The following is a 17878-nucleotide window of genomic DNA, read 5'->3' as shown; positions in this document are numbered from 1 at the left end:
AGATTATTGGGATGTTTTGCTATAACTGGCTTATCATGTTTCTCTGTACAGCTTTTTGTGAGTTCTGGTTTGCATTCAGAGGTAATTTCAAGCATTTAAAGAAATTCCTTTGCCTAAATTATACATTATAGGCTGAAAGTATAAGTACTAATCACAGAGCATTTATTTCAGTGTTTATTTAGTTCCACTGTGTTTTTCTCCCGAGATCCCCTGTTGGTCACAGGCTGCTAGCTGTCCAATGGAATAGATTGCAAAGACATGGAAAATCAACATTTTGAAGTTTCAAGTATAAATACTGAAATTGCTACAGAAATTTACATTTTTGTGGTTTGAGTTATGTTTTCAGCATTCCCCACAGTACATGTCTTGATTTGGATGGCTTGATAGACTCATCCAGACTGAGCAGCTGTCTTTCCTAGACCAGACTTAGCCAACTTCTCACTGGCAGCTGAAAAGCCACTTATTTCATGCAATTTACAGGACAACTTTAACTGGTTTTCATGACAACTAATTTCAACCCAAGTTTTGCCTGTAATTTGAGATCTCTGCCAATGAGCTTACATCAAACAAAATTGGTGAGTCAAAGTTGATGGGACTTGTTTTGGCATATAAATTGCAATGTAAGCTACTACAATTTGTCATTAGCCAATGAAGTGTCTGTGCAGGTCGCTGTAGCCTTGTGCTTCTCAAAGTCGAGCAGGGTGTTAATCCATAAACTGCATTTACCCCTGGACTGGGGTGTGTCAGGGCCAGCTTGGCAGCCCTGTTCTGAAAGAGAGTGGAAATCTGAAGTGTGTTGACCTAGTTCTCATTAAGTTTTATTCTGATAAAACCTTTTGCCTTCTCCACAGCAAGGGAAAGAGCACATGGTGAAAATTCAGAGAGGTCATGGAACAGATCAGCCTAAATCTTGTTTGGGACTTTTGGTTTTGTTTGGAGGGGTTGTTTGCTTTTTTTAAGAATCATGTTCATCATCACACAATTTTGGAGATAATTTTGTAAAAATTCTGCAATTCCTCAAGTTATAGCCACATTTAATAGGACTTAAATTAACATAGGAGTGTAACAAAAGTGTGTTTTTCCTTTGGGGAATTTGTGCATGTGCCTATCTAGTGCTTTCTGTTGCAGAAATGTCAGAAAATTCAGGGGATTACCTTACATCTTAGGAGTTTTCATTAGAAGTGTATTCCTTTGTCTTTGTGCTTCCTTCCCATCTCAGTGAAACACTTTTGTTTAAATTGCAGAAGTCACTTTAAGCAGATGTGGTTGGATCTGTTTCCTAAGGTATGCATGCTAAAATCTAGAGGAGTATGTTGAGTTTATCCTGGAAATTTATCAGCCTGTACAAAAGCAATTAAAACTTCACTAAGTTTATCTTCACTAAGGACAAACCTCCCCCCAGGCTCTGTAGGTTGAAAGGGGCAGGCAGAGCAGTGCTGGCTGGAGATCTGCATTGTTGGCCCAAACTCCTGTGTCCACATTATCCACACACACCCGTTCAGGTTTGTGTCCCTGGAATATTTACTTAATGTTTCCTTCCCCCTTCCCTTGTTTTTAATTCAATCTTGCAGTTGAGAGAAGACAGATTAAAAAAACCAAATGCCAACAAGAGAGAAAAACCAGTGCTCTGCCAAGGCTGGCTGTAGGAAAGGGATGGCAGCCATCCAGAAGCAAAGACGAAATTCTCAAAGCAAGAAGAAAGCTGAAAGAACCAGCTGGGTAAAAGGAAACACATGGAGAGAAAATGCAAATGTGACACTAAGCCAGGGACCAAGCAGGTGAAACCTTTTCTTGAGCTAATGCTTTTAATGTGTCAGTGCATGGTGGTGTTTGCACCTGTGCTGGTGGCCAGGTGTCAGTGCAGAATGAAAAGATAGAAATAGAACAATGTGTATTGCACAGCCTCTCAAAAACAAACCAACCCCCACCTCCCATCAATAAAAAACCAAACGTAGGTCAGTCTTGCAGTAGCTGGTTATTGTCTTTATTCCCCTCCCTTGCAGAATCACTTTTATTTTTAAGCAGAATTGGCAGTTAGTACATAAAAATTCTTTACGGTTTTGTATTATGCTACTAGGGCACTGGGAATATGCAGAAATGGATTTTAGAGGATGAAAGAAGTATTTTTTGTGAGTCACCATCAGCACCTTGACTCTCAATTACCATGTTTTTGACTCAGTTCTGCAGTTTTAAAATCAACTTATGTTGATCACTGTAATTTCACATGATTATTTTAAAAGGAAGGACTGCATGTTCAAAAGTTTTATTAAAACATTTTATTTAAGATTACAGGTTATTGAAAGAACTGTCAGCCAAATGTAAAATGTCTTGGTTTCAGGATAATTTATGGACAGTGGTAATACAGATATATTCCAAAAATACATTGTACTGGTATCACTTCATGTTAATATGGTTTACTTAGTTCCTTCTTTGGCTGCTCCTTTGCCCCAGTACTTTTCCAGACAAGAGGGGGGTATAAAAATGCTCCTGCTTTTCACTCTGCTCTATCAAAACCTACCTTTTTAGATACATTCTATGTATTTTTTTACAGGTAACAATACATCTGATGGATTCAATGAAACTAAAACAACCAATGCCACTGGGTTTGCTTGAGTCTAATATTAGTCTAAGAGAAGCTGACACTTCAGGTAATATGATCTTTTTTAAGAAGTGTTTTGTAAATCTTTCTGGGAAGGCAAGAAAACCATGTTAAGCTTATTTACCTTGCTTAAATGAGTCTTTAGACATAGGCATATAAGTTGTTAGTTGCAGTACTTCACTTGCAGAGCAAAGGGATTAGAGATACTTCCCCTGTCCTTTGCCATTTTCACCAGTTTTGCTCTTTGCTATTTCTTAAAACTCCTTACTCAGAACTATATCTGAAGTATATATATGTCTGTATTATGAACCTGGAGGTCAGAGTTCCCATTCTTCAAAGAAAAATTATTAATTTAAGCATTTGACTTGTTAGTGCTGTACAGGTGTTACACCAATTGAAAACAAAGACGTTGAGGATATTCAAGTGAGGTCTCCAGAGTTTATCAGTGTGCTGGTTGAACATCACATGTATGTAATCTAACAAGATGCAGCAATGTTTTTTCATTTGAATGCTGAACTCAAATCAAAATCACCAGCAGAGAAATTGAGCATGTTTGAATAGTGCTTATTCTCTATCAACCTAAAAGCTATTGCAAGTTTTTGCATCTGTTCTTTGTAAGAACAAATTACTTCTACTTCTGCCTTCTCTGTGTGATCCACCACTGTTCCTACACATCCTTAGGTCCAAGACACCACATTAGTGGTACTGCAGCACAAGTACTGTGTTGCAAGGCTGGCATTCTTATAATCTACAACCCTAATTTATGGGCCACTAAAATATGGAATATTTCATTTGCCAATAAATCCGTCAAGTTCCTGAATATCATCATATAAATGTATGCTATTTATACTACACACATACCAAGTCTTCATCCTAGAAAGAAGCCTGGTTTCTTAATTAAGGACTAAATCATAAGAACTGCCAACAGCCAGTCTGAGAGGAGAGCTGAAATCTCATTTTTATCTGAAATGACACACTAAACCAATGAACTGTTGATAAAAGCTTTATTTTTTTCCCAACATAAAGCAGGTAAACTCAAAAAATAATTTAGTCATTGAGTAGTTTTTCTGTAAGTATCAGTGAACAGTTTTCTTCTTATTAAAAGGGCTATACAAATAGTAATTCAAAAGATGTTAATTCAAAGCCATCCAAAAGGGAGGAAATGACCTTTGCTTTGTTTCACATGAATCCCATTTGGGCTTTGCTATTTTTCTGTGACAAATATGGATATGAGTTACCAATAGAAAATCAGGAACAGCTCTCTGAGCAACAAACTCCTCCTTTCTTCAGAAGATAGTTGTGTGGAGATGCTAAAAGAGAGCAACTGCTGCAAAAATCTTTGTTTTAAAAAAAAAAAAGTCTTCTGGGTGTTGACCTTCATGCCCCAACATCAGAGGCTGTAGCTGGGTATCTGTAGCAATACAGTTTGTTGTCTGCTCCTCCACTCAGTAACAACTGATGAGAGAAGGAAACTGTGATTAATATCAGAACTAGGCAAAATAAGTACACAAAAGTAAAGGACTCAATTTTTCTTTCCTTTATAAAAAGCAGCAGTGAATAATGAACTGTTAATGCATGACTAAATCCCAGAATCAGAGTGCAGAAGCAACTTTGTCTCTTACTCTCCTCTTAAAATTAGAAGTGAAACTTGTGTAGGAAAGCTGCTAAAGCTTTTCCTGACTTTTACAGTGAACAGGAGCCACACTGAGAATTTTGAACGTTTACAGAATGAGGGTTTTTGGTAATTTTAAATATGTGTGTACCACTGCAGCAGCAGAACAGCTTGCTCTAGAGGATTATACAGTTTCCCCTTCTGCATGTGCTGACTGCCACACCCCAGCTTTACTTGGTGCAGAAGGCTGCATGTGTTCTCTGAGTATGGTGCAGTGCTGTTCTCATCTCTCCTTGTCTGGAATATCACTACAATGCTCAGTTCAAGCCACAGAGCTACTGCTCCCACCCTTCCCCTTTGCAGAGTGTGGGGACATGCTGCAGTGCCTGGGACATCACCACCCAGACATCAAACACAGCACAGCTACAGCTGCCTGTTCTCTTCTAGCTTGAAGCATAAGGAGATAACAGTCCATGACTGCCCTCAGCTCTGTTCCTCAACATCATGCATATAAATCAAAGTAACTTGCTCTTCAGAGTCTTACCCCTGCTTCTGTCCAGTCCACACACAAAACCTTGTCTTCGTGAGCAGCCAAGTCATACAGAGGAGCTTTGCAACTGGTAAAAAACAGGTTTGAAGTTATGTGAGCAATCACAGACAACAACTGCTCCCAGGGAGAGAAACTATCCCAATGCTACCAAACAGATGTGATCAAGCAGTTATAAACACTTTGAGAGAGTACAGACATTGACCATCTGTGATGCTTCCTCTGCTTTCCCCAGAGCCAATCACATCAGTATTATCCTCTCCTACATCCCCAAAGAGGAAAGCAGCAATATTTTTCATCTGCTTGCAAACAACTTTGAGACTGAAATTCAATCACTTGTTGGGAAGAATTTATTACAGCTTCCTTCTTCCATGTGTAGATGCTGCTCCACAGCATATGCTTTCCAGCCCTGTGGTAAACTACAAGCATTTTTCTCCCTTTTATTATATGGTTGACTTCCCAAACCTGGAGGGTTTTCACAAATGCCACAGGTGTTTCCACTGAATGTCTCAGACTGCTTTTGCTATTTCCTGAGGGGTAGCTCACCCTGTAAGCTTACATGCCTTTGCACAGCAACAAACAGAGGTTTATTTTACCTCCTTGTGTCCCAAAGCTTCACAATGTTGTCCAGAGAACCAGAGATCAGCTGGTGCTCGTGGGTAGGTGACCACTTCACAGATGTCACCCAGCCTGTGTGAGAAGTCAGAGACAGGAGAACCAAGGAGCCATCTGAATGGAAAGAGGAAAAAACACAGACATCACCAGATGCTGAAACCAGCACTTGGAAGATGTGTACAAAATCCAGTGCAATTGCAGTTCAAGTTAGGTGTTAAGTGAACTCTAAATACTAAAGTGAACAAAAAGGTAAGCCACACAAGTTTTGGGGAAGAAATAAACACAAAGAAACAAACCAAACCAAACAAAAAATTTACTACAATTTACTATTTACTATTTGTGGCCTTCCAGTACCTGAAGAGAGCCTACAAAAAGAAATGTGTTCAAGGCCAGGCTGCGTGGGGCTCTAAGCAATCTGCTCTGGTGGAAGGAGTCCCTGCCCAGGGCAGGACCATTGGAACTAGATGATCTTTAAGGTCCTTTCCAACACAGACCATTCTATGAAATGTGTCTATGAAAATAAATCTGATAGGCTCAGTCATAATATCTGTAATTCCATCTGTTTACAAAATATGGTACCATGTCCAAGTGACTACTGTTTCACTTTAATGGTTATCAGACCAGCCTCAGTCTGAACCTTACAATAAAAAATCCATTCTGCAACTGCACAGTTGAACATTCTTTAGTAAGTTTAAAAAAAAAAATAATTTCTAAATTATTAGGTAAGACATTAAAGCAAGTATTGCACCAGAATACAGAAAATAGAGGTGAGCTTTGTATTTAAGAAAAGCCCCCAAGTGGCTGGTTTCAAGCAGAGGGACCAGAAAAGTTTGAGATGTCTCTTGACAGGACAAAGTTCTGATTCTGAGGAACATCTTTGAGACCATGCATGTTGAAGCTCACCTTTGCTGCGAGGATCCCATAGTCTAATATGTCTGTCAGTGCTCCCCGATGCAAGACGGCGACACAGGGGTGAGTACGAGACAGAATTAAACACTTTGTTTCCTGTCTGTCAGGAAAGAAAATAGTAACTAAGACAGGAGCTACTATTTTACACAGCTTTTTCTTTTTCTCTGAGCTGGACTCAGCTGAACCTACAGCCAGAGCATAACGATCTCACCAAAGTTGACTTGAGATCTCCAGTCTCAGCATCCCAGAGTTTAATGGTGTGGTCCCATGATGCACTGCAAATTTCTTCAGCATCTGACCACAGCACAGAGGAGATGGCTTCTGTGTGGCCAGAGAGGGTTGCCAGGGGAGTCTAGAATTTAATGGGGACAGATTTGACTAAGTTAACAAACAAATAAAAGAGTCTGATTATCCTGAGACATACCAGCAGTTTTAAAGTCACCTTTAGCAAAGCAAAATTATTTGTTGTGGCTACACTTCTAAAGAAAAATCCTGGACAAACCCAGAGCTCATCTTACCCTTGTAAGTCCAAGCTGTTCTGTTTTCTGCTTTTTCCGTGGTCTGTTAGCTGCTTCTTCCATTTCATCCTCTTCATCTGTAGGTACTGGGACAGAAGACAGGCAGACTTGAGCCACAGATTTTTGAATTTCATCTCCATGTAAGTAATTAAGCAAATCCCCACATTTATGGTGCCTACAGCCATCATGCAGCTGATAACAAGATCTGAAACTGTGTAGTTAACCAAACCAGTAACTCAGCACAATGATGTATAACCTTACAAACTTACATCTTACCTGCAGACCAGATCTTTAACATCTTATCCCAAGAGCCACTGCAGAACTGTATGAACAGAAACACTTTGTTAAATGTCGATCCAGATAGACCTTGGAAGAGAGACCTGCTTGAAAAATGGGTTTTAACACAAAAATAACAGTGCTGGGCTCCTAAAAGCTTCCCCCCCCCCCCCCGACCCAGAATGTTTGGCATACATCAAATTATTCTTTTTACTTAATTTGTAGGAAAAATATCTACAAAATACCTATTTCCTTCAGCACCAAAAGTTTGACTTTAAACTGTCTGATATTGAGTCAAGCTGGGAGCAGTGACTCCACCTTTGGTGGGAGTGCTCATAACTGTTGAATTCCTGGGTGAAGGGAAAGAACCTCTTCACCACCTGCTTTTTCCAAGAACTCTGGAATTTTTTTTCCCACCAAAACCACCACAAAAATTTAGGTCAAATTTGAAAGTAGTTAATTATCATGCATTTAAAGTAAAATACACTTTAAATTTTAACTTGTTTTCTAAACTAAATGATTTTGTGATTCTACAGCTTAGCATTGATGTAACTCTCCTAATTCTCATAACCACCACTTATAACAAGACTGGAAAATTATCACTGTGTCATAAAATCATGATGATGAATACACATGCAAGGACAAAACCAGGATATTTGAGGTACAGGCTGCTAAATTCCAAAACTCAAAGGTTTCTCTCCAGAAGTCACTCACTTTGGTTCTTGTACAATCAACAGCCACGGACTCGACACTGCCAGCGTGGCCCCTGCAGCAGTGAAGGGCTTTCACTTTGTTTTTCTCCACGTTCCACTCCCAGAGCAGGACAGTTTGGTCCATGGAAGCACTGAGTAACAGGCACGATAAACTATCTGAGGAAGAAAAAAGTTACACTCATGCCCAACTCAGCTTTCCAAAGTCTTTATAAATAATTATTCTGATCCTAGAAGAAATAGCAGACAGACAGAAACTTATACGTGCTTCAGTTTACATCAGGTTACCCTGCAAGTACAGTTACTATAACTACAAATACACCAGTATTTGCTAATGGAGACTGCAGGGTGGATAGACAACAACCATCTTAAAGTAACTATTACTTAATAGTTACTTAAAGTAACTATTCATTATTGTCAAAGGACTATTTTCTGCACACCACGACTTAATTTCTTACACCACTGACAGAGATTGAAATAATTACATGTAGACAATTAAATATTCATAGTTTAGGAATGCTAACATTTCTCCCCCAGTAAATCAAACTACCCCCCAGTAAATCAAACTACCACTATTCCCCTGCTATATGTACTGACCTTGCTTCACCCACGCCACATCCTTCACTACTTCTGTGTGCCCAGCTATTGTGGTGATGGATTTTCCTTCCACTGACCAGATCCGAGCAGTCTGGTCGTAGCAGCCAGTTAATATCCTACAGGGGACAGCATTGGAAACATCTTTGTCTTTAAGACCAACAAATGTTTTGATGAAATAAAGCCTCAACCAGAAACTTGGCAAAACTATTAGCAGAGTAAGTGGTTTAAAAGAAATAGCTTGAAAGAGGAAAAAATATCTTTTTGCTAGAGAGCAAAGCTTCATTAAAGCCTTGCAACTGGGAGGCCAAGAGTACAGGCTAGAAAGACAAGCAGTGAGAGTACTGCATGTTCTGCTTGATGGGACTTACGATCCCTTATATAATTTACATAATTCAAAACTCATTTTGTTAGTTTTAGTATGTTGCCAGAGGTTCTCAAAGTATTTTCAAATCTCTATTTAATATATGAACACTACCAAGCTCATTGGGAAATGAATGTGAAAATTCAGTAGAAAAAGGCAATTATGCCTCTGGCTTTTTTTCTGGAAAATCTCTGCAGAAAGGAATGCTATTCTGTTTGTTGCTGATGGGTGTCATGTTGGAAGTCAAGGGTTTAAGCAAAAAAGAGTAATGAGGAAGACTTGTTTTCCTTTAAGAAAAAGGATACTAAACAGCATTTGTTCATTTGTATAAACAATATCTCAAATTCAGTGCCTCTAGCTGTTTTCTACCTGTGTTAAAGTCACTGTTGTGACAGCATAACAACTGAACTGCTTACAAAAGCAAGTAGCTGACTGACCTGTCACGTTAAAAAAAAAAAAAAAATAAAGCAAAGAGGGGAAAAAAAAACCCATCCAAGGGATTATTAAAGAGAAAATACCACTCTATTTGATACCAGGGAGGAACGTGAATAAGCAAGACAAAACTTAGAACTGGCTTAGTGTGGTACCATTCTTCAGTAGCTTGAACAGAACTGATCCAGTCATCGTGGAAGATGCATTCTTCTGGCTGAGGGGCCATGTACTTCTCCACATACTCTATTTCCACCACTTCTTCCTGAGCTCACAGACAAAATATTATTTAGTGATGTAGCACGGTTTTGGTTTTTTTAATCACCAACAGTAAAATTTAACTGTAGTGTGGCACAAATATATCAAGTTTACTGAGCAAAGTTTGTGGTATCCAAGTCCTTCGCCACATCAGCAAAGCAAAAGTATTTAGAAAAAAAGTGTGAATGACATTGCTTTCCATCTTTTTATCAAATTAATATTAATAGCAAGCTGGAAGCAAAAGCAAGTGATTTCATCTTCTTACATTCCTCTTCTTCTATATTTAGTAATACAAAACTGGTGTCTAAAACACTACAACATTTTCTAGAGGTGATATTAAACATTCCCATTATTCCCCACCATAAGAGACAGAAATGTATTAATGATGAACTGAGTAAAAGAAGAATTTCCCCTTTGAACTCTACACAGACAACAGATTGGATAACATTCCTTGCACTGCTCTGTCTGTAGTCTCTAATCACCGCCGTTCATAATGGATTTAAAAATACAGGGAATTCTCACAGGAAAGAAATGAAACTGAGCAAGGAAATCTACCCAGCCAAGAGCGTAATATCTAAATCAGATTGAAGTAAACTGGCTAAATATGTTCTACTGTCCAAGAAGGAGAGACATGGAGTATGACTTACTGTGGAAATGTTTTCCATTTCCATGTGTGTGAGCAGCGGCAATCGCAAGAACTGGCCATTGATAAGGAAGTCAAATTCCACATACTTGTGATCCGCTGAAACAAATGGGGAAAAATCAATGGTCAGGTGTCACTGTTTATTTGATACCATCGAGAATGGCCTAATTTCGTGAATGGTTCAGGAAATGGAGCCGGGAAGAGTTTAAAAAAGACCCAAACATAAACAACCCCCAAAATAAATGATAACAAGAACAAAACCCCCAACCAATTAGTTTCTTCTCCCAGTTTTATGTGGGCAGCCCATTACTTCCACTGGATTATTTAAGGTAAGAGAAAGGAAAATTTGCTGTTGGTGTTCAAAGAGTTGTTTGCCTCTTATTGTATTTTCTCTGTAACTCTGCGTAATCAAACCCCAGCAGTGCTTCCTGACTGTTCTGCAGGGATTTTGCCACTTGTTACCACCAGCTAGGGCCCTGTATTTGTGGCAGCAGTAGGAAAATCCTAAGAACTTTTGGTTCATGTTTCTCCCTTTGTAATGGCACAAATGACAAAGGCTCTGCATTTTGGCAGAAGCACTGCACTGTGGACCAGTTTTCTGTTCAAGATTGTTTGCAATGTCACGGGTTGAAAGCAACTTGCAAAAGGTTCAAGAAGCAGGCTATAATAGCGCTGACCCAGCTTCTTATAGAAAATGGGATTTTCCAACAACATCAGACATGTGTCTTTCCCAGATCAGCTTTCAAGTCAGTCGGCCCATTTCAGCACCGACAGAATAGCAGAGGTTTTCTTAAAGCCCGTTATAAAAACGAAACCTCTGGTTTCATTAGTTCTGATTTTGGGCAACATTTCCATTCCCATCTGCTGTGGCAGCCTGGCCTGTGCTGCCGGGCACACACAGCATTCCAGTGGTCCATTTCTCCTGGGAATGCCCAGCAGCGCCGGTACCCGCAGCGTTTCAGATCAAGTTCCAGGAGCGCCTCACCGGAGGCAGCCAGGCCAAAGCGGCGGGGCAGGACCGGCTCGGTCGGCTGTGACAGCCCGCTCGGGACCGGGCCCGGCCTGGGGAACGCCGGGCTCCAGGGGCCGCCCCGGCCGCGGGACCTACCGTGCGCCGCCGCCAGCAGCTTGTTGATGAGGTGGCTGAGGTCGGTGGTCTCGGAGGTCGCGGGCACCGAGAAGGGCGCATCCTCCACGGCGAACCTGCGGGCACAGCGCTCCGTTACCGCCTCTGCGTCACCCGCTCCCGAACCCACCCCCGGCCCGGGAGGGGAGGCCGCTCACCTGCGGTTCTCGGTGCGGAACCGCGCCGTGAGCTGCGCCATGGCCGCCGCTGTCGCCGACACCGGCACGGACCACGTGTGGCGGCGCGCCCCGGCCGAGCCCCCCCGCGGGACCGCGCGCCGCCCGCGTGCCGCGCGCCCGCCGCGCTCCCGAGAGGCCGCGCGCCGCCGCTTTCCCGGCGCACCCCGCGCGCCCCCGCCCCGCTCCGCGCTGAGGGCGGGCGCGCGTGCGCGGAGCGGCGGCGCGCATGGCGGCGGGGCTGCGGGAGCCGAGCCCAGGTGGAGTAACGCGGCTCCGGCATCTCCCCCCGGGCCGCCGCGACGGGGCCCCGGCCGGTGTTTCCCGCCGCTCCCGCCGCGGGGCTGTGGCGCCGAGGGGTGTGACGGGTGCGGGCTGAGGCGCCCTCCGCTCTCCTCAGGGCTGGGGCGCGGGGGGCGCGTCCCGGGGTCCCTGTCAGGTGCGGGGCGGCTCCTGGGGCCGCTCCTGAGCGCGGCCGGCCGCGCTGCCGGGCCGTGCCCGGGCGGGGCAGTGCCCCGTGTGCCGCCCGGGGTCGCTGGAGCGGTGGTCTCTGCTTGGAGTCGCTCGGGTTGTGTTTCTCCGCACGTCAAGCGACACACCCACAATAAATTGCCTACTAGAAGTAATAAACGCAACGCGCGGTGGACTTAAAAAGAAGCTGTAAGTGAGTTTGGTGCTCTGGGAGAAGGCTGCTTGTGTGAGGACATGCTGTGTGCTTGCGCTGTTTATAAAAATTTTTCCTCCACCTTTTTGACAGTCGTTCGTGGCCTCTGGGGAGCAGCTGGGGTTTCCCTGAGCGGTGACTCGGTTTTGGAGCGGGCGGGTGTTGGGTGTTTGCTGTTTCCTGAGGCTCTGAAATCTCATCTGTTTCTTAAATATACTTGACAGATCTAACGTTGTTTGTCAGCGAAATTGACGCAGTTGCATTTTCCAGTTATTGGCGTTGTCTACCAAAAACTGACTTGAGAAACGTTTTAAGTGTCAGTCCCAAGAACTTCTCTGTATTCTTGACAGCATCTGCCTCCTCTTCCATGGTAGAGATAATGCTAAATCTCAAACCTGGTACAAGTTGACAAAGCTAATTGGAATTCCTTTACTGGGGAGTATCACGATGCCCTGATTTCCTCCCTGATATGTTTTACTGTAATTCATACCCTTGTGAATTGGTGCCACTGTGAACGGTTGTAGGGAAATGCCCTCATAGGGAGCTTGTTCAGACAGCAAGTTTTGATTGCTGTAAGCTATGCAGTTATCTGAAGTCTTCTTATAAAATCTCTACAACATCTTGCAGAAAACTCAAAAGAGTTTGTTGTTGAAGCATTCAATTGTATGTATTTTCTGTTAAATATAATCAACACCCTGCATACAGTGCTCATGATGGTTATCATGTTTGCTTGTGTTAGCAGTTTCTGTGGCTGCTTGCTGTCTTTGTAGAGGTGAACCAGGGACAGCAATGGCCATAGATTTCCCTTTACTTGAGAAAAGTGCTTCCTAAATGGAAGCAGGCTGAAGGAAATAGACCTGTGGCATTAAAATACACTAACCCATGTGTTGGAAATGGCCTTGGAATGCTGAACTCGGGAAGCAGCCTATAAAGTGGTGGGGGTGGAGTTGTGCTGAGGCTAAAGCTGAGGCACGGAGATCTGCCTGTGTGCTTTGAGGATGCAGCTCTTGTTCCCACTGTACACTAACATTAAACTTCCACATTTCTCCTTCAGCCAGCTGTTAAATGTGTGATACCCTGGTGTTACAGTGGGAATTTTTGTGGTGCTCACTTAATGTTTAGGAAGAGATACTTACATGTTATTTACACGTTCCTGACAAAATATCCGTACACTTATGTGTACATAAATATACAGGATTTAACTATCCTGTTTGGGGAATTGGTCAGCAATATTTATACAACCATAAGATCTATTAACTGTGCATGTACTTGTACACCTCTGTAGAAGCATATTTCTTTTAAGAAAAAAATATTAATCTCTGTGGTTGCACACAAGCACTTAGGTTAACAAAACCTGGATGGTTAAACCATGAAGTTGATTTTCCAAGTGATTTGTGTGCCAGTGATTTGCCTGGGTTACAACAGTGATTAGATAAAATCATGGGGCAGAATTGTACCACGGGGATTATTTTAAACACAAATATAAAACTTGAGGTATTTCGGGGCTGCTTATGAAAGGAAGCTGGATAAATATGGCTGTGTATTTACCTTACTGCTGGATTTTTTCCCTGGGCTTTGTTATTAACTATTGTTGGATACAGGATGTTGGGCTGCTGGGGTCATTGGTCTGTCCCGATAGAGCTGTCCTTGTGCTCTGTTGCTGGGTTCCAGCATGCTCAGAGTCCGTGTTATCAGTATCTGGAACAAACTCCGTTTATCTCAAAGAACGAAATGTGCTGCTTTTGCAAAACTGTGTCTCTTCTTTACATCTTTGAACTTAGAGGAAATGGCTGAGTGATGATGAAATCATCTTTTTTTTTTTTTTTTCCATTTGCTGCTATGATGCTTCAGACATTTAACTGAAACATCTTATAATTGTTCTCAGATCCAAAGCTCGAAAATATTTGGTAAACATGAGGAACCTTCATTTGGAACTTGGTCTGGAGTGTCATCACTTGAAAATTGAGTGGAAAAATAAATCTGCTTTAGATTAAAGTATTAATATATTGAGCATATGAGCTGCTTAACTTCTCAATGTTGTTTGTATCAGCAGGATGCTTTATTCAGCTTCAAAAGCCAAGGAGATGTGGATTTACTTTGCCTTTGTGTCCTTTATACCTTTGCAAAGCAGAATAAATCTGTGCTTTAAGAGTTGTACAGTTCTTTTGAAGTTACTCTCTAGCCTGTTACAGTCTCCTTGCAAAAGCTGTAAGCAGTTGAAATACCACAGCCAAGAAGGTCCATCTTGAGGAATTTACTTGCGTGGTGTGGTGAAGAAGATACAGCTGGTAGGAGTCATGTGCTAATATAATGCAGCCTGTCTTTAAAATTAAATACTGAAGGGAAAAATCGTGACCACCCTTCCCCCTCCTTCACCCCAAACTACAGGAGTTGGGTTTTCTTCTATTCAGTTGGGTATGTTGTGTGTGTGCAGTCTTATATATGTAAACTCTTGTTAGGTAGGGGCCAAGTTAATTGTGATTTTGTCCTGCTGCTTCTGAATGTTTGGGATTGGTCGCTGCTTTAAAGGGTGTGCTGTGTGCATGAGAGCATTGCCCTGTGGATGTGGCAATTCACTGTCCAATTTTACCTGTCTCTTTGAAGGTTTGTCATGGGCAGCTGAGTATCTTGAAGCTTCCTTTGGGATAGGAGGTAGATCTCTGAACTGCTGGGAACTCTGTCTTTTTGTCATTTACCACATGATTAATGCCAAATTTTGTTTTACCTATCTGGTGCTTTTTCTGCCCAAAGCATACCACTGTAGACTAACAACAGTAATTTTATTTCTTTTATATGCTGTCTTATAAGTCTTTAAACCAAATTGATTTACTTCAAGATGTCTGCATGACAGAGTTGCATAATGCAAATTCTGTCTGGTGATGATGGAAGAAGGTGACTAATGTATTTATAAAGCACTGCTGGCATGTGCTTAAATATCAAGTGTTCTCTGGATGTGTGTGGTTGTTAGTTCAGTGCTTTTGGACATATTCAGATGAAAATCGTGGGAGGGTGTATGTGTGTTTTCTATCTGTGTATGCAATGACAAATCAAGCAAATTGTCTCATATAAAAGGCTAAGCTGTACTCCTGGAGCAACACACTGGAATTTTTCTGCAGTGAGTAATAATGTGATAAGGAGGCAAGGATTTCTTGAGAACTTTGCTGTTATTTTGCAACAGCATTAGAACTTGTAGCACTAAATTTGTAAGACCTGAAGACAACACCTGCAGCAATCTCCTGGCGGAAGGCTAAAATGAACTTTTATAACCTTTTCAGGTGACCTTGTAATGAAAGAGAGTGGAGCTGACCATGATATTGCTATGGAAGGATCTAAGGATTTGTTCATAGGCAGCTGTAATGGTACAGGAGAGTCAGAAACAAATGATCAGATTTTTCAGGTGAGATATGAATGCTTTGTCCTTGTAGATGCTTCTTTCACATCCACTCTGATGAGTTTGAAATATGCTATTTTCAATGCAGGGGTTTTTTCTTGTCTTTAGAGTAATACATTGTGTCTTTTAAGAATGTGCATCCTTCCCTTGGATTCCTGTGCTGTTCAGTTTTGAGCTGATGAATATCCAGATGTTACATGTATTGACAGCCTTCAGTGATTATGTCCTGCTATGGTGCTGAAGAAATGCATGTTTTATTTTGTTAGCCCTTTAAAAAAAAAATGCTTTATGACATGCATTGGAGTAGGAGAGGTTCAGAACAGGTGAAAATGAGGTGGCATTGCTTAGTGACCAAATGTGACAAATCAAGAGTCTGGGGACACAGGACACCTGTGTATGTATTGAGGGAGAGGAGTCTTTCAGGTATTTTTTATCAAGTATTGCCAGATCTTCTTATTTGGGGAGATTTCTGTGCATGAATCCTCCTCTGCAGCATGTTTTTCTGACATAAAATGTCATTTAGGCAGTGATTTACTTGTGTGCTTATGGTCTTTGCACAATGTCTTTAACACAACAGGTGCCACTTGTTTGGTGCTGCTTTTCTGGTGTAGTTCACCATAGACAGTTTCAGCACAGTAGATTTATACCTGCAGAATTTTTGATGGGGTTATTTAGATAAAATCTGGCTTTAGATAAAATTTAGAAACATTTTTCCTCATTCTTTCATTTGTAGTGTATTATTTTTTGTTGAAAAAAGGTCAGAGTTTTTTGTGCAGTTGCTGCAAGAGGTAGAACAGATTGCAGACCTTCTTGCATTGGCCAAATGATACCTTGACTTTTTATTGTGCATATGGACTGCCTATTTTTCCATTATTTTTACATGCTTAATATTTGTGTTGCCAGAGTTTCAACAAGACAAGTATTTGTGCCTATGCTCTTAAATTTAATGAAAATGGTGTGTACTCTAAGACTTCAGTTCTGCAAACTTGATGAAGATGCACTCTGTTTTTTTAAGATTTTGAAACTCTGATTTTTGACCTTATGCTAGACAATTCTTGGCCTTGAATTGGAGATTGTGTTGCTTGTATTTCTTCTGTGGTAAAAAATTTTTAAAATGTAGAGATTTTTTTTTTCTTCATAGCTAAATGCATGTATGGAAAGGCCAAGTGGAAAAGTATCTAGGATTTCTTCTGAAATCAAATCAAGCTGGTGAATATTGTACAGTTTTGTTTTTGGTATGTCTTCTCAGTTTCTGGGCAGACTTGAGGTGTTTAAAGTGGAACGTGGGGTTTTGGGGAGCAGATTTTGAGCAAAAGGGATTTTATTTTGTCTTAGTAAAGAGACTTTGTTCTAGAAAGCAGGAATATGAATAATTTTCAGCATGGAAATAGAAAACAAAAGTAGAACTGCTAGTGTTAGCCTCATGATCCAGAAGGAGAGGAGCTCCTCTAAGTATACAGTATAGCACACTGGTTTTAAATGTCCTTTTCTCTTTCTTGTTTTCTTTTTTCTTTTTTTTTTTTTCCCTTCTTAGAAGTTGTTGCTGCTGCTCCAAGTACATTTTACTGTTTTTCCTCTGTGAAAGCAAGTAACGTGCATGGATTCCAGGGATCTCTTGTTTGGCCAGAGCGACTCTCCCCCAGCCCTGCCCATCACAGTCCCCCTCTCGGGCAGTCCTCCGGCATCGGCCGTGCCGGCGCGGCCGCCCCAGCCACGCTCGCACTCTGCCGAGGAATTCCAGCTGGCAGAGCAACCCAGGCAGCCCCTGTGCGAGCTGCAGCCCCTGGGAGGGCCCAGCGCACCCATGGTGAGTGTGTCTGCAGACAGGCCTGGGGCTGCGCTCACAGATGAGGGAGCTCTTTGAAGAACTCTCTTACTGGTGGTTTGTTGTAGCAACAGCTGATTCAGACTTTATATCTAGCAACAAGGTGGAACTTTTCAGTGGTACAGTTCATGCTCCAGTTGCCCTTCTTCAGGTAGGCAAATCCTGTCTGCAGCCATTACTAATTTTAAACTGTCTTTGTCAGTATCGAGCCTGGATGCTGCCGTGTGATAAGATCTTGTATTCTACTGCTGCTGCTTTCTCTACATCCTCTGGATAAATCTCTGGTTTTTTGGGGGGAATCAGAACATTAGCAGTAAGCTAAGTCATTATGTTTCACCTTTCCCCAGCCCTCAATTAATTTTCTTAAAATGTTGCTTTGTTGTAAAAAAGGTAACTCTCACCCAGAGTCCTGTGAAATTATGTCCTGTGTAAAGGAGCTGTTAAATTTTTTCAGAATCCCAGGTTATTTAATTTGTATTGTTTTTTAAGCCCTGGAGCTTTTTTTCTCTCTGCTTTTGCATGAAATGCTGCCCATAGAGGACAGTTTCTTAGAAGTAAAGCTCACAATTTTTGTGTTACTATTCGTTCTGCTAGTCCATGAATGGAGTTTCAGCAAATCCAA

The 17878-nt window shown here is 41.7% G+C and overlaps 2 protein-coding genes and 1 long non-coding RNA gene across 19 annotated transcripts in view; 2 read left to right on the top strand and 1 right to left on the bottom strand.

Annotated features, from left to right (window-relative positions):
• Nucleotides 1–371: 371 nt before the first annotated feature.
• On the top strand, nucleotides 372–3146 carry LOC132330664 (uncharacterized). Its single transcript, XR_009487387.1, has 3 exons — nucleotides 372–575; nucleotides 1572–1778; nucleotides 2552–3146. It is a non-coding gene; the product is annotated as an uncharacterized LOC132330664 (long non-coding RNA).
• A 440-nt stretch (nucleotides 3147–3586) lies between these two features.
• Nucleotides 3587–11515, bottom strand: WDR12 (WD repeat domain 12). Its single transcript, XM_059853305.1, has 13 exons — nucleotides 11359–11515; nucleotides 11183–11277; nucleotides 10079–10173; nucleotides 9332–9438; nucleotides 8384–8499; nucleotides 7791–7945; nucleotides 7077–7122; nucleotides 6801–6886; nucleotides 6494–6634; nucleotides 6277–6382; nucleotides 5355–5487; nucleotides 4756–4828; nucleotides 3587–4054 (listed from the first exon to the last, which is right to left on the bottom strand). The coding sequence occupies exons 1-13, from the start codon at nucleotides 11397–11399 to the stop codon at nucleotides 3977–3979; spliced, it is 1272 nt and encodes a 423-aa protein (XP_059709288.1). The 5' UTR covers nucleotides 11400–11515; the 3' UTR covers nucleotides 3587–3976.
• A 102-nt stretch (nucleotides 11516–11617) lies between these two features.
• Nucleotides 11618–17878, top strand: part of CARF (calcium responsive transcription factor) — a 34433-nt gene continuing 28172 nt past the window's right edge. For 12 of the 17 annotated variants that reach the window (XR_009487370.1, XR_009487379.1, XR_009487382.1 and 9 more), the window contains exons 1-3: nucleotides 11675–12036; nucleotides 15316–15437; nucleotides 16966–17238. Coding sequence is in view for 1 of the 17 variants with exons in the window: in XM_059853304.1 (XP_059709287.1) it covers nucleotides 17029–17238 (210 nt within the window). In the remaining 16 variants the exon portion in view is untranslated. Of the gene's footprint in view, nucleotides 11637–11672; nucleotides 12037–12080; nucleotides 14329–15315; nucleotides 15438–16965; nucleotides 17239–17273; nucleotides 17408–17878 lie in introns of those variants that run through there. The other 5 variants (XR_009487374.1, XR_009487384.1, XR_009487371.1 and 2 more) reach the window with 5 other exon arrangements.

This window comes from Haemorhous mexicanus, chromosome 8, assembly GCF_027477595.1.
Source record: "Haemorhous mexicanus isolate bHaeMex1 chromosome 8, bHaeMex1.pri, whole genome shotgun sequence".
In the NCBI taxonomy this organism is placed as follows: Eukaryota; Metazoa; Chordata; class Aves; order Passeriformes; family Fringillidae; genus Haemorhous; species Haemorhous mexicanus.
This window is presented reverse-complemented; position numbering and strand designations above follow the sequence as displayed.